This window comes from Lissotriton vulgaris, chromosome 3_1 (assembly GCF_964263255.1).
Source record: "Lissotriton vulgaris chromosome 3_1, aLisVul1.2, whole genome shotgun sequence".
NCBI classification, from domain to species: domain Eukaryota; kingdom Metazoa; phylum Chordata; class Amphibia; order Caudata; family Salamandridae; genus Lissotriton; species Lissotriton vulgaris.
In genome coordinates this window covers 1,047,451,817-1,047,468,570 of record NC_141689.1, presented here as the reverse complement: position 1 = coordinate 1,047,468,570, position 16,754 = coordinate 1,047,451,817, and the positions used below count along the sequence as shown (strand labels likewise).

Below are 16,754 nucleotides of genomic sequence, written 5' to 3'. Positions count from 1 at the left end.
TCTACTCCGCTCATATGGCCCAGGTCCCACAAAACTCCCACCCACTACACACCTTCCCATACCCACGATTATCACAAATCCCCTCAGGCCCCCCACACGGAGCAATAGAAGTTCCGTCACCTGTAATCTCAGAAAAGTACCCCTCGCCCTAGAACACTCACCCACTCTCTTCACCCCCAAACTAAAGTGTATCCTGCTCAACTGCAGATCGGCCCCGAGACACTCCGCCAGCATCGCGGATCTCGTATCATCAATGGACCTCGATCTAGCCATTCTGACTGAAACGTGGCTAACTGAAGCCTCCACACCTATAATGGACATATTAGTCCCCCCCAACTATCACATTATTAGACTCGACAGAGATGGCAAGACGGGCGGGGGAATCGCTTGCATCTACAGGAGCAACCTCGTCATCACTGAAGGTCCCTCCCCCTCCCTCTCCTCCTGCGAACTCATCTGCCTCGATATTACTAGCGAGTGCAAACCTGTGTGTTCCCTTCATGTTATCTACCACCCACCCAGGGACAACCTCACCTTCTCCCAACAAATCATGGACACGATATCCACCAACGCCGGTCGACAGATCAATCAAATATACTTGGGAGACTTCAACCTCCACTGGAATGACCAGAAAGACGCTGTGGTGAATAGTCTTAAGACTTTCCTCAACGCGCTTGACCTCACCCAAATCTGCAACCGTCCAACACATGTAAAAGGCTCTATCCTTGACCTTATCATCGCCAAAGAAGACTCTACCCAGCTGGAGGCAATCGAACCCTGTGATTGGTCAGACCACCACATCATCACCTTCTTCATCAACGAAAAGGTCAAACTTAACCCGGCTCAACCTGCCAAAACCAAGATCTGGAAGAGGGACATGAAGAATCTTAACCCAAACTCCTTGCCTGCCCACACAGGCAATCTCCTTCTTCCCCCGACGGGCGTCTCTGATGTGCATTCACTGACCGACCACTATCTAAACACTATGTCTACAATAATCAATGAAGCCGCACCCCTGCAAATGAAGAGAGTCGCCACCAAGAACTCGAACCCATGGTATGATGGTAGACTCAATGAGGACAGACGTGCTATGCGCATGGCAGAGCGCACGTGGAGATCTGACCCCTCAGCACGGCACCTTAGAGCGCTTAAGAGTAAGAGAAACGCTTACTTCAGAAAAATCAAACGATCAAAATCAGGCTTCTTTAGCCAACAGCTGGACCAAGCAAAAAACCGACCAAGAAAACTGTTCGAGCTAGTCAAAACCCAAACCAAGACGCAGCCTCCACAACCTAACAGCTCAGCAAAGGATATTCCAAGTTGCGAAGACTTCTCTGCTTTCTTCAAGCAAAAGACCGACAACATAAGGAATGATCTCATCAACGACGTAAGTCGATACTCCTGCTCCATAGGCATAACTAACACTCAACCTAAAAACAACGCTTCATGGACGTCCTTTGACACCTACACTGAAGAATCAATTCACAAGCTGCTCGGCAACCTGAAACCCGCCAATCACCTCACAGACCCCCTACCTGCCAACGCGGTTAAAGCCCTCACCCCCATGCTCCTCCCACTCTGGACTAAAATCATCAACTGTTCCTTGCAACAAGGAGTCATCCCAGACTCCCTCAAAATAGGGCAGGTCACGCCTATACTCAAGAAACCCACAGCCGACCCGGCCGACCTAAACAATTACCGACCTATCACCAATATCCCCACTCTGGCCAAATTGCTAGAAAAATGTGTACAACTCCAACTGACAAAACACATTGAGCAGTTTGACCTCCTCAACCCTCACCAATCAGGATTCAGAGCAAAACATAGCACGGAAACGGCTATGACACACATAATTGATGACGCCCTCCAAATCCTTGATCACAACGAGTCCTGCCTCCTCATCCTCCTTGACCTCTCCTCCGCATTTGATACGGTCAAACACGAGAATCTACTGGAGCTGTTAAACAACAGAATGGGCATATCTGGGACGGTTCTCAAATGGTTCACTTCCTTTCTGCACAACCGGTCTCAGAAGTTCAAGATCAACAATGCATTGTCCTCGCTGGTGCCCGTAACACTAGGCGTCCCACAAGGCTCCTCCCTATCGCCCACACTGTTCAACCTCGTCATGGAACCACTCACCACCTTGCTTCAAGCATCAAATGTACACTTCCATATGTACGCAGATGACACTCAGCTCTACCTCAAACTTCAATCCCCTGAAGACATCAAACTTCTGAATGCCACACTAAGAAACACTCAAGCATGGCTGGCCGACAATCACCTTAAACTAAATGCTCTGAAAACTGAGTTCCTTCTGATCTCACCTCCTGCGAAAAAGGCCATCACCCAAACCTGGCTCAATCATCTAACCGCACTAAATGTCCACCCCACCATCGTGGACTCGGCGAAATCCCTTGGCATCACACTTGACTCCAATCTCGACATGCAGCAGCATATTAGCAAAGCAACCAAGGGTGCCAACTTCCAAATCAACACGCTGAGAAAACTCAAACCCTTCCTACCACCCAAGGACTTCCGAACTGTTGTACAAGCCCTAGTCATTCCTCGCATAGACTACGGAATTGTGGCTCTCAGCGGGCTCCCCCTAACAACAACGGCGCCCCTACGAGCCTCCTTGAACGCGGCCGCAAGGCTCATCACTGGTTCAAGAAAACACTCGCACATATCCCCTGACCTAAAAGCCCTGAACTGCCGTTTGAAGCCAGAGTACAGCTGAAAATTGCCTGTATGACACATTCGGCCGTACACCACAAGGCACCCAACTACCTCACTCACAAACTGACTATATCAGGAGGCTCAAGATCCAACAGAAGCACAAAGAATCTCCTCCTGAAACCTCGCAGATTCCGGAAGGAAAAAACATACAAACGCTCCTTCTCAGGAATGGCACCCAGGATCTGGAATGCACTCCCGCCAGAAACTAGGCTTATCCCTTCCTCTGTACTTTTCAAGAAAGAGGTAAAAGCCATCCTTATGGCTAAGTTCACCTGAACCCTATTGCTACTGGATCAATGACAGTACAGGGCTCCTAGTCTACCGGCTACCTGATTGCTTATCTATATTAGACTCTTATACGACTGCTACTGGACTAAAATCATAGCACGGATGCCTTAATATTTGTTTCCAGATTGTTTACTAGGGATGTACACTGTGACCTGAGTGCCCTACTAACTTGCAATCCATTCACTACTGCCTATTATTCCGTTCTCAACAGTGTGTTTACTCACCCTCTGGGGTGCTATAATCTTACTCGAATCGTCATTGCACGGCTTCAATATTATTGCTTCTAGATTGTTATTAGTGTGCATACTCTTGTGCAAGTACTACCCTACTTTGCAACTCACTCCCTACCGTATATTACACTGTTTTCAAAAGTTTGTTTTCCTACCTACTGTTTCTGTAAAGCGCTCTGATATCTGCAAAGATCTTGTTCGCGCTATATAAAACTCTAAAATAAATAAATAAATAAATACTATTTGGGGCTTAGAAGATTGCCACCTGCTCAGGAGTCTAGACAGATTGATGTTTGTATTATCTTCTCTTAACTGGGGCTCAGAACAATTAGTGTTCATGCCTGTAGCCACACACGTGCCATAGACTTGCACAGAGGCGGTACACCTGCAACTCTATTGGTCGCTTCTTTCTGAAGCTTCAACTGCAAGTACTCCAGCACTCTATTACTACTTTGGTACCTTATGGCTTACATTATGTGCCCCATGTGTATAGCAGCATAGCCTACACGTTAAATTATATGTATGTTCAACAACAGGTAACATCAGGAAGCAGCATGTAGGTCACACAGATCCACCCACGCGGATAATGCACCATGCTGAAATGTCTCCTTCCGTTGCTATAAACCAAGAGCTTGAAGTACTAGTCTACTTCCTTCCAACCCTGCGGTTGATTAAATCCCAATCTCTGCCGGCCAGAAGATACCCAAAGACTAAATGACTCCTTCCATCTCTAGTTGGATCTACAAGCACAATATCTGCCCCATTTTTCCCCAGTATGGAGGTAAAAGACAGACTTAATTGGAGGTGCCATGGACCCTTCCCACCACTGGTCCCCAGTTCTAGCACATCTGGCATCTAGAAAGCATGGGCCTCCAATACACTGCTAGGTCCCAGAGCTGTACTCTCGAGAGGCTTGGCTCACATTGTAACAAAAAAAAAAACAGGTGTTACATCATCAGAAATAGCTTGTTATGTTATATTATGTTATGTGGATTTGTAAAGTGCTGCTTATCACCTGGTAGGGTATCCAGGCACTGAAAAAAATGGAATTGGAAAAATGGAAAAAAGCTGCCTTTCTTTCCCCTTGGACTTGCCTACTGTGTTATCACAGAGTAAATAACACGCTACCCCATGAGAACTACCATCCTAGGTCTCTACCTCTCAGCTCCCAATTGGCAGAGATGCTTTGAGGCGATTTGCAGTGTTTGTCGCTGGCGACCAGCAGGTAACATCCATGGTCTCCTCTGTGGCAGCTCTAGGCACCATACCTTGTAGCTCGGACTCTGGATGGTAATAAAACAATTTATACTGTACGGGGTAGAGGGGTGAGACCAACTGACCAAGTGGACTCCGATGCATCTCTGGTTACCAGTAATTTTGAATTAATCAAACATGCCATTTATCACATTTTGTTGTTCTTCTGTGAGTAAACCTAGGTGGAATGTCTATGGCTCGACACAACACTGTCATCGAATACAAGCTGCATATCACTAACAAAACCAAAGCATGCCTAGGATTTCTTGTGTTCCCTTTCAGAGAAGTGGTTTATCTGTTCAGGTTAAACTGTCCCTTGTGCTGCTGGAAGAGGGTGATTTGCATATAGCTGCCCCCTGCTTATAGGGTCCACAGTGATTACCAGTAACTGAGTAGAATTTACGCATTCCCTTCCTCACAGTTTCTCCTTCAGTTTCGCTCGAACTCTCATAAAATGAGAAGAACTCTTCCACTCTACCGTCTATTTCCAAATCCGGCACTTAGCACTATGTACACATGCAGTGTCCTATTTTATTCAGGAGCTCTTTGAATTTTTGGAATGGTTAGTCAACACTTTTCTAAAAAATAACTCTGTATTGAGGTACATTACATACCTCATTTGTGGGCTCGCAAAGAACATGACAGAAAATGCTAAAACACAAGTAGGTAAGAGTATAACCAAATTCCCCAAACAATGTTCGATTTCAGCTTTTGGGGTAAAGAAGAGTGTATGACAAATGACGTCAAAAACATTGGTAACTACCATCATACCAAAGTAGTAAAACAATGTTCGATTTCGGTTTCTGGGGCCCAGTGAATAGAATGCATTACCTAGCAGAAAAACACCACGAGTTGTGTAAGAGCAGAAAGAGTGAAAGGGTAGGACAGTGGAGAAACACAGCATTAGGAGAAGAGAGAAATCAAAAACGGTACATCACTTCCAACTACCCTCGCCATGAAGAGTATGAGTAATATGCCATGCACCATCCATACCAGGCCATATTTCAATACATCATTCTTAACAGATGTCCCTGAATTGCACAACATTCTCAAAGATATGCACTAGCTGAGTTTAGAGCACTATCGTCCACCCGCCCCAACTCAACCCAGATCTAGGTTATGATGGAAGGACTCATCCTCAATCTGCCTGAAAACACATCTTCTCCTCTTGAGTCGCCATTAGTCAAACAGGCAGGCCAACAGATGCTCAATGACCCCCTGCCACCAAATCCTTCTTAATTTCACGAAAGGCCTTTGCCACTAACCTTTTTGTACCTGTCGTCGGTCCTACGTCTACCTGTCCCTACATACCTGTACTTTTTAGGTCTAACCTAGTTGCGTCATTTCTACTTAGCATGCCTCTCTATCCAAAGACAAGTGCTTCCTCAACTTTTTTGTTACCGGCATGAGCTGTAGACCGGGGAAATTATACCACATTCATAAAATAACATGCCACAAATTGATTTTATTCCAATGCATTGAACTGTGAAGCAAGCTTTTCCATATTGACTGCAAACAGAGACCGGTCTTGACCGATAAAAATTGATTGTGTTAATTCTCTGCATGTGTACTTTGGAAAAGACTCACTTGGACGGTGAATGGAGCCATTTGTATTGACAGAAGCGCGTAAGATCCTTCCTGGAAGAATGAGCGGTATCATCTGTCATTCCACGTGGAATGCGAGATAGGGAGGGTGGCGTAATGCTTCGAGTTGACCTGTTCCAGTGCACTGCATGGGCGTCTGCCCCTGGAATGGAGAAGCTACTCCCTGTAATGTAAAACCTCCTCCAACAAAGTAATGAAAACAATATGAAGTCATCCATTTTGCACAACGGGGATTCTTGACGGCTTTGTCTTCACGACTCGTCTTTATGGCTACACATACTGAATACATCACAAAACTGCTGTTTATGCTCTCTAGAGATATCGTTTTTAGTGGGGAAACCATTTTAGTCATTATGCAGTTTATCAAAAGAATTGTGGCTGTAGAGCAGTGCCACTTAGGCACTGTGTCTCACATGGTCGGGAACATAGGCAGCCCAGTGGTCTTCCTGAATCACTAAATCTACCAGATACAAGTGCAAATAAAAAAAATGCTTGTCCGCCTTGGAAACTGAACATCTATCCTTCCGTCATCTGGTACATAGCACTTAGAGGAGTAAGTACTGATTGTATTTGTCAATGTACATTGCCCAAAGAAAACAGCTGAAGGTATAATTTCCTTAAGGTATGTACCTTCAGGTGTTGCAGCAATTAAATTACTAAGTGATTGGTATAAAGGCAACGATCTCATGTGAAACGGATTGTTTTTGCTAGAATTGTACTATTACTGTAGGGATCTTCTTGCGTGCTGTGGAGAAAGGAGTCTAGATTTATTCCACCCAAAATGTGTAAGTTTAAAGTCAGAACATTGCCCCTGGAAGAACTATTCACAGGAGTGGAGGGCTTGAATGAGGAGCTAGTGATACTCAAGGGGGAGGTTTTCTATTACACCGATGGCATACTACGTCACAGCGATTAAATATTAGTGGGCAATATGGGGAAGGAATTTAGCCAATGGATTCTGTTCCGCATTTAACATTTTCCTCCAGGGCTGAATTATTTTTCCATGAGCACTAAATGTCAAGCCACTACCCCAGTTTGTATCCATTGTGGAAATAGTAAGCAATACATCCGGGATGTGCTGTTTGGCATTTTATGTGCAAGCATATTTCTCAAGAGGCCTAAAACCCATTTCAAACTCAGATCCTTATCTGGCAGCTGAGTTGGCAACATATATCCTAAAATGCAAACTTGTGTTATCTTACAAGTAGTCCTAAAAGCAGTCTTTTTCTTCTGTTTGTCCATCCATAGTGTAACGGACCATGCATTGGACCGAGACTTGCTATACAACACAGACAAGTCTTCTGCCAGGGAAGAGATGGGAGCCCTGCATTGCCGGAGCAATGCAATACTCTACCAAGGTATGTCCAGGGTTTGCAGTACAGAGTACCTTATGTACACCGATCAATAAAACAAGCATGTGCAATATGGTTAGGTGCATTTGTGTTTGTTTGATTTTGCCATGTTCAAATACTGTGAAGATGTTGCAATATAAATATATGCATTTATGGTATTCTCACAAAATGCCTGATCAGCAAAATAGCTCATTGACGTAAGTACTTCCGGCTTATGTCTGAGTGTGTGGCTCCCAGGTGGCCCAGTTTAAATCAGTAAACCTGGAACCATAACATTAGGTAATAGTAACACATATTATTTATATTGCTACAAAACAATATTAGTTTAAAAGTGCTACGAGGCCATACCATTGTCAGGATGTGCGCTATACAAATGACTGACATAGCATTATGATTTATGATTCCTCACTTACCTCCAAGGATTTTGAGCCTTTGACCTAAAAACCGTAAAAACCATCCATGCTGGTACTGTTTGTGCAGCGCCACAACCTTCCTCTGTTGGATACTCACTTAAGTCCGACCACTTCTCCCACGACCTCCTATGGTTGACTTAAACGTGTGTTTACGGTAGTGATTGGTGATAAAAATGCAGTTAACTGAGACCTCCTGCTCCTAGTCTGAATTTTCTTATTAACTTAGAAGACATTGCCAGTTGTAAACTGTGAAGCTGTTTACCTATGAAGATATTTTATTGTTTTGGGAGACACATCCTTCTTAATGTCCCTCTAACATATTCATGTATTATTAGCACCTCCAGGTCATGGAATAGTCTTAGACCAATCAAAAGTCAGCTTGGTCTCCTCCAATCTGGCGTTCTTTGTTCACATGCTGGAACATCGCTCCTCTGCGGGATTTAGTTCAGCTGTGGCACTGAGGATATACATTTAAGATTCTGTTATCCTTTCACGGAGGCAGGCAAACAACATTTCTCACCAGCTAGAGCTACCACTCCACTTTCTATAAATTACCCAAACAAATCACTCAAAGACAATTTTTCAGTAAAACCACTTTTATGCATGTTGTGGACGGAAGTAAACCAAGAGCCCTCTCGACAGAAATGCTATAAAGAGTACAGTGACTGTGCATAAAACACATTGTATGCTTCGGTACACCCAGTGCCAGCTATTGACAGCTTCTCCACTATAGGATTAATCTGTTGTCACTAACCACTTCTCTGCCAGCCACTCCAGTCACTGCTGGGAATATGGTGGAGGAATTAACTGCTATTAAATTGATGAATGACTGGCATTAAAGCTAGTTGACTGTGAAATGTGTTAAGCAGTTTTAGAACATTGGAATGTTGGGAACTCCATTGAAAACAATGGAGTGTTCTGGGCTTCAAATGGCCAGTAGAAGCCGGTAGAGCTCCAACAGTCCAATGTTTGCTCACAGCTGTTTCTGTGAACAAAGGTCTCTTGAAGCCCAAGGGCATTTAAATCACCCCATGATGCTTTTGTTTTATTTGTTAGAACATTCTGCCCTCTAGTGGCGGAATGTTCTAATTGCCTTATAGCCCTCCATAGTTCGGCTAAACTGGCATTAAAGTCCTTATTGCTTATTAAAGGCCCTCGCCTTCGGCTTGGGCCATTAGCACTGGAGCTGGACTTTAATGCTCAGTATATCCCGCTGTGGCGGGCTAAGGCTATAGTACACTAGCAAGACAATTTTAACATTTAGGTACATCTAGGAGTACCATAAGAGAAGTCAGAGTTGATCAAGCTAAAGTAAAAAGTCAGGGAAAAAGTAATCTCTGTGGACCTCGAGTCATGTGTGGAACCGGGATATAGAGCTCAAAAAATGTTTTTACGTATCAGCATTAGGCCTTTTATCAGAAAACTATTGGTAGAAAAAATGATTGAAAGAATTTGGAGGAAAAATAATTTACAGAAATTCTTTTTCGAGAAAAAACTTTTCAGAGAAACTGTACTCAAATCTTCACTGTATTAACAAGTAAATGTAATTACTTATTGTACATCACAGTACATAAACAAGCATTGAAAATGCAATAGGTCTCGCCTTTGATTAAGTTAAAGCTATTTGCTTTGCTAATGGTATTGTGTAGCAAAGCAAATGGCTTTAACTTAATGAAAGGCGAAACCTATTGCATTTTTAATGCTTGTTGTTTAAATCTCACCATTTTCGGTTCCCAAATGCTAACACATGGTTTAGACAGACTCCAGCATGTGAATGGTGACTGTGGTGGCTTACCACTTAATAAAATAATCTTTCGGTTGCAATGATGCTTAAATCACAGAACATAGTGGCGTCTGGTGCGTGGATGCCAAGGCTGTGCATGCTTAGTCTTGAAAGGTAGTTACAACATGAATAACTGACCACGATGTTTTTACTTTCTGCTTTGCTAAAGAGTATCGCAGACAAGCACATCACAGGAGATGTGAAAAGTTAGGCATGAGCGCCGAATATTCGTTACAATGCTGCACAAACTCACATACTTCTTGAACGCACCTGCAGAAACGTTGTTCCTTCTTCTCAAACTATAAACTGATTTAACAGATAAGGTACCAGAATATCTTACTCAAAATATTATTTGACTGGTTTAAACCAATAGATAATATACTTTCAATTTTCTTATGAAAGAACAAGAAAGTGAGAATTGAATTGCCTAAATTGAAAAAGTTAGAACAGCAACTTGAAGTGAAATTTCCCAATTTCTAGTTGTATTATTTAGCCTTTTTATATTGTCAAGCAGAGTTCTGGTTCAATGATGGTTTTAATGATAGTCACCAATTAGGATGAATATTGAAAATATTTAAATGATTCTCTTTTCTAAAAAAAGTAATTCCTGTGAAGACCAAACAAAACAAAGTCCTCTGTACCACAAAACAATTATATATTCTATTCTCCTTCCAATCTTGTCTTCTGGTCTCTCTATTAAGGAGAGCTTTTTTTAAAACAAAATCTTCTTTAGGTAGTTATAAGAATATCAGGGTTTACATATGGGTCATGTGCTACAGAAATTGAGAGAAACATGGCATCATTTGGATTTAGAAGTAGTTTAAGATGATACTTGTAAGAAGGTTGTTCTGACACTATGGGCCTCCGGATTTTTTCCTTTTTAAGCACCTTATTTTTAAGCTTTTACTGTGTGGGAGCCTTATAAGTTGGGACTAACCCACAGTGAACTCAAGATGTAAGAGACTGCATGGGGATTTTATTGGTGACCCCCTGGCTTGACCAGGCCACTGCGCAGCAGCTGGAGTAAGGGACACTGGGGTGGTTACATGCAGACACATGTGTACATGCGTGTGCACACGTGTAGGGGCTGCGCAGGGGAGAATCCTAGCATGTGCAGTCTGGGAGCAGCTACAAGATGAAGGGTGTGGCAGGACTTGTGCAGAATTGGGTGGTGACTTGGAATAGTCGTTATACGCTGGGAAGGAACATGCCAGGGAAAGTCAGTGTGTTTTACTGTGTTTTTAACGTCATTATTCACCTATGAAGATGTGGAGCCCATGTGCTATATTACCTTTCATAAGGCCTACAGATTCCAGACACGCACTAAAGTCCTCTGTAGCGGATGTGATAAGGAGTATTATGCAGAGTCCAAAGCCATATTTGTATTGCTTTTGGGTCATCCTGAAATGTCACATTTCTCTGATTCAGTCATAACCAGGGCCTGGCTGAGGGGTGACCTCAGCTGGATGGATTGATAAACTTTCTTCCACAAGCTAAGGCCTCCTCTCCACGAAGAGAAGATGGGTGGGGCTACAGGCTCATCCATCAGCACCTATCACTGGGTGCCAGGCACCAGGCTGCACCAGGGAGGGAAGGCAGCGAGGGAGGAAGGTTTTTTTAAATTCAGAGACCATGTGGCAAGAAACCTTGGAAGACACCAACTTGAACAAATCCAGAGGCTGGACAGTAAGGAGGGAGCAGGGGCAAGGAAGTGATGTGTCGCTGTTTGATAGGACCAACAGAGACTTCATGTTAGTCCCCTTCTCAACTTTTTTAAAGTGCTTGCACAGGAGGAGAAGCTCTCTCTGGGGTGTGGTCTGCTGAGGCAGAAGGTGCTGGAGCCTGGCAATGGGCAGTTGAAAGAAGAGACCCCCTGGCTGCCCCTCAGGGCCCTAACAGAGCCAGAAGCAAAGCCCAGGACCGGTGCGCTGAAGCAGGGGCCTCTGCACAGGGAGAAGAGAGGCCCAGGAGGAGAGCCAGGCAAAAGGCTTGCGCAGGGAGCCAGTGAAGACGGCTGCCTGCAGAATCACCCTCTTGGAGACCCGGAGGGCGAAGGAGAGTGGTCCCAGTGGCTGGGGGCGCCACCAGGAGCAAGAAGATGCGAAAATGGGGCAGATCGGACCCCAGGGACCCCCAGGGGCTGAGATATGACCCCCGGAAGGTAGGTGACCTTTGGCCCCTAAGAAGACCGACGATGAAGCGCGGGGGCTCCGCCGTCAGTCTCAGAGATGCCCCAGGGGTGGGTCAGGTCCCAGGGGATGCCCCCAAGAGAAGGGAAGCCAGGGAGCGCTGTTGTGCTCCCCGTGAAGGTGCCATGCAGGGGGGCTAGGAGCCTACCGAAGAAGTAAGACGGGGAGTGCCGCCACGCTCCCCGTGAAGGTGCCCCCATGGGGGGGCCAGGAGCCCACCCTGGCCCCCACCGAAGATCAAGGGGTCAATTAGGATGGCGGACGAATCGCCATGCAGGCGGTGGCGATCCGTCCGCCATCCTTGCCCGTCCGCCACCTATTTTGCCCCGCCATATTACAATAATGGGGGGACCGGGCGGACGGGAAAACCGTACGCCGCTTTTCCGCCGCAGTCACCTTGCGACCGCGGCGGAAAAGTTCCAATATGGTGGCGGTGTCTATCAGACACCGCCAGCCATATTAGGATGTGCTGGGGGCTATGCGTTTCCGTGGAGGCAATGCTGGCACAAAAAGGCATTCGGTCCTTGCATTGGGGGTGGCGGTCACATCCTAATTGCAATGGAGGGAACACCGCTGCCCCTGCGGACGGTCCCTCCACCTCATTTTTTTTTTTTTTTTTTTTTTTTTTATATTTAAAGACCTTTATTTGTCAAGACATCTTTGCACACAGCACTCAGCCTACAACCCTCAGGGGGCCGGCAGCAGTAGATGGTGATCTAAGGAGATATTGGCAAGTTGACACAGCCATTCAGCCGACAACCCTGGGGTCCGGCGGCGTAGTATATGAAGAACAGGGAGTAATTTCATAATACACAGCACAGTAAACAGGTAGGTCTGTGGATTTTGTATTTTTTGGTAAACTAGAAATATCAATATCAATGCATCTCTGGCATCTGCCCCTCATGAGCAACTGTCCATATCCACATTGGGAATCAAGTGGTAGTTAATTCTATCAGGGTCTCTGTGGACAGGTAGTGGAGGAAGCGAAGATTCTGTACGTGAGATGTCACTATGTCGTAAGCAGGTGTGTGATGGAATAGCTCACTAAGGCAGTGGGATAAACTCGTGTGGTTGGCGGCGCCAGGCCGTAACTGTTGTTGCCAAGACCGAGGTGTCTGATGACCTGTAGTGTGCGTAACCCCCTGACGACAGTGACGTAGATGTGATCGTCTGAGGTGAGAGGTAGTGCCCAGGCTCTGCCGTCTGGTGCTGGGAGGCGCCTGTCCAAGCCGTGGCCCTCGGCTCAGGTGTGCCAAAGGGTGTGGCATGCCGCCACAGCAGGAGTGCGCTGTGGCAACAGGCACATGATGGTCCTCAGCTCCGTCACGGCGTATATGGTGTCGTCTTCAACAGCAATAAAAGGCCTGGTCGGGGAACGTGACCAACTAATCGGGCAAACTCATGAACAAATGCAATGGAGGGATAACAAAATAAGAGGGGAATAAAGGAGCAATGGTGCCTATCAGCGCAGTGAGGGCAGTGGGGCGTTATTGCAGCTATGATGCTCTCTGTCAGCAAATCTTAATAACCTTGAACGAGGTAGCACCCTTACGGAAACTGAAGGACAGATCCAGAGGGACCAATGGCTGGTTCACCGAGGAACTCGGTCAGGCGAAGCTACGCTGTAAACAAGCAGAACGCACATGGAGGAAAGGGTATTCAGAGCAAGACAGGGCCACCTACAAAGGTACCTTACTAGAATATAAGCTCCAGTTAAGAAATGCCAAAGCCAAATTCCTGGAAGAGACATTGGCAAAGGCATCGAACAAATCACAGACCCTGTTCAAATTGGTAAAGAGCTTAGCCAATCCTACATGTGCCATACCATCTCCACCGGTGTCACAGGAGCTTTGTGACTCTTTAGCCACAGCTTTTGATGACAAAATTAGGAACATTCTGAAGGGCCTTGAGGGTTCTACGCAACCTATGCCATCTGGTTCCTGTCCCTCTGTGCTCTCAGGTCACCTGTCCTCTGAGTCAAATATGAACAAGGAGCCTGCCTGTCAGTTGCCGAGCTTTTCAATACCCTCGTTGGAGGAGTTTTGTGCCCTGGCTAACTGTGTATCATCTGGCTCTCCTCTTGATCCCATGCCGCACAAGATCTGGAAGGCCTTCCAGGACGAGCTGTTTCCCCCGCTCCACTCTATCTGTTGCCAATCGTTAGCTACTGCATCTGTACCAGACTGCTGGAAATTGGCTATTGTAACACCTTTGCTAAAAAAGGCTACTCTGGACCCCCTCTGCCCAGCCAATTATAGGCCTATCTCGCTGTTGCCATTCGCGATAAAGATCTTAGAGAAGTGGGTTACGAGAGCCTTGGCCAATTTCCTGGAATCCAACTCCAGTCTGGATGTAGCTCAGTTTGGCTTCAGACCGGGCCACGGTACTGAGACTGCTCTGGTCACCGTGTTGAATGATCTGCGAACGCGTGTCGACAGGGATAAGTCAGCATTTTTAGTACTGCTTGACATGTCGGCCGCGTTCGACACGGTGAACCATGAGGTCCTTCTGGACCGTCTCGGTAATGCGGGAATAACGGGCTCAGCACTAGCCTGGTTATCATCATATCTGGATAACAGACAACAGGCAGTAACATTGCCACCGTTCCGCTCTGCCACACGCCAGGTGAACCAGGGTGTCCCCCAGGGTTCGGCGATAAGTCCAATTCTTTTTAATCTGTACCTCCGCCCCCTGATACAACTGATAAGATCTTTCGGCATTCAAGTCATCAACTACGCCGATGATACCCAATTGATTTTTTCTTTTGAGGGTTCAGAGGCAGTGTCGAGGGACACCTTCCATCAGTGTATGTCGGCCACAGCAAAGTGGTTGCAAGCCAATTCACTCCAATTCAATGGCTCAAAGACGGAGATATTGCACTGCTCCTCTGACCGACTCCCTCGCCCATTGCCGGAAGATTTTTGGCCTAGTTCCATTCCAGGCTCGGTGGAGGTAGCAGACTCGGCTCGTAACCTGGGAGTTATGTTCGAGTCGAACCTACAACTGGATGTCTCGGTGAACAGGACTGTTGGGACATGTATGGGCCTGCTCCGTGCTCTACGGAAGATATTGCCGCTTCTCCCGCGGGATGCCAGAGTAGAAGTAGTGCGTAGCACCATCCTCAGTAGGTTAGACTACTGTAACGCACTACTTCTAGGAGCCCCAAAGGCTCTGATCCATAAATTACAGAGGATTCAAAATATGGCGGCCAAACTAGCCCTATCCCTACCTCGCTCGGCGTCTTCTGCGGGAGCTCTGGCAATCTTACACTGGCTGCCGGTCCAGCAGAGGATCTCCTATAAGGCTATGTGCCTGGTTTTTGGAGCACTGCATGGTCAAGGACCAATACCATTGCAAAATCTTTTTTCGTGGTATCAGGCTGCCAGACCTCTGAGATCCGCCTCAGCGTTCCTAGTGAAAGTCCCTAGAATAAACAGAGTGAGAATGGGCGGTCGCGCCTTCAGTTTCACGGCCGCCAAAATGTGGAACACTCTACCTCTAAAACTGAGGAGCAGTCAAAATTTGATTTTATTTAAAAAGGACCTTAAAACCTTTCTCTTTCCTAGAGCAGAATAATTTGTAGAATTGATGGTGGAACTGATCTCAGCGCCAGGATACCCGCTGGGTGACAGCTGCGCTTAACAAGCATTAAAATACATACATACATACATACATACATACATACATACAGTCGCAGTGGGGGGGTTCAGTGGTCCTGGGGCGGGATGTGACAGGTCAGTCGGATGGGTGTGCGGGGGGTCCAGACCGTGCTCGTCGGGTGCTAGCCCCAAAGTGTAGCCAGGCCTGTGGTTACCCTCTATGGGGCATCAACAGGGTCAGGCTTGTGGAAAATGTGCCAAGGCGGAGAGGAAAAGTCCGTCCGCCGTCAGCGGAGGAGCATGTGGCGCAAGGAAGCGTGAGCTAGAACACGAATACAGGTATAGCGCGGCGCAGGCGTGCGCAATGTCATGAAAAGGCAGAGGTGCTAGCAGCGGCTTGGGCGTGGTGGTGACTAGGGAGGGGGAAAAGAGTGAGTGTGTCGGCATCCCGTAGTGTCCCTCGTCTCGGCGGCGGCAGTGGGTCAAGGCAACTCAGGTTATCCCTTGCTCCAGACAGGCTTGCTGAAAGGACTTAAGGAGATCATCCCAGAGCTGCGCGATAGGGAATTTCCGGAGTCCCGCTGTTTCCTCCCGGAGAAGCACTGTGCTTTCTGCCCGTGCCCAGTTGATAAAGGATGTGTGCCAGTGTCTTGTGTGTGGGGGGGTACTGGCCTTCCAGTGTTTAGTAAGTAAGCGTTTGGCTGTGATGAGACCCATATCCCATATCCCAGAACTGTGCACGGTCCCTCCACCTCATAATCGACCCCCAAGTCGGGGAAGGTGTGCAGGGTGAGGGACACGGGACCCCAGCTCCGTGCCCTGCCGAAGTCAGGGTGCGCCGTCGGGCACCCCGTGAAGGTATGCGGGAAGAGGGGCCCGGGACCCCAACTTCGGGCACCCGTGAAATTATGCAGAGGGGGCCTAAGACCCAATCCCCGGGCCTGAAGTCACTGAAGGGGTCCAGGACCCCTACCCCGGGCCCTGAAGAACGTCCAGAGACCGGGGGAGTGCCGCCACACTCCCCCGCAGTCCAGCCAGATCGGAGGAGGCGAACGCGTACTCAACCGGTTCCCACGGCCACACAAAGGGGTGCAGGCCAGGAGGGTGTCGGCAGGGGCAGCCGGGGGTGGGCTCCCCGGGCTGCCCTCAGCCCAGCAATTCACGCGGGGTGCCCGGGTGGGACCAAGCACCCCCCAAGGCAAGAAGACGCGAAGGTAGGCATAAGGGGCCCGGTGGGACCGGTCCCCCGAAAATGGGAATGAGCGGCCGAGGGCGTGGGCACCCCGAGCCGTAGAACCTATC

At 47.2% G+C, this 16,754-nt stretch overlaps 1 protein-coding gene across 1 annotated transcript in view; it reads left to right on the top strand.

The window, feature by feature from the left end:
* The window catches only part of ADAMTSL1 (ADAMTS like 1), a 796,153-nt gene that overhangs the window by 752,865 nt on the left and 26,534 nt on the right, over positions 1-16,754 (top strand). The window contains exon 27 of the mRNA XM_086961466.1: positions 7,365-7,474. Within this exon, the coding sequence (XP_086817592.1) occupies positions 7,365-7,474 (110 nt within the window). The remainder of the gene's footprint in view (positions 1-7,364; positions 7,475-16,754) is intronic.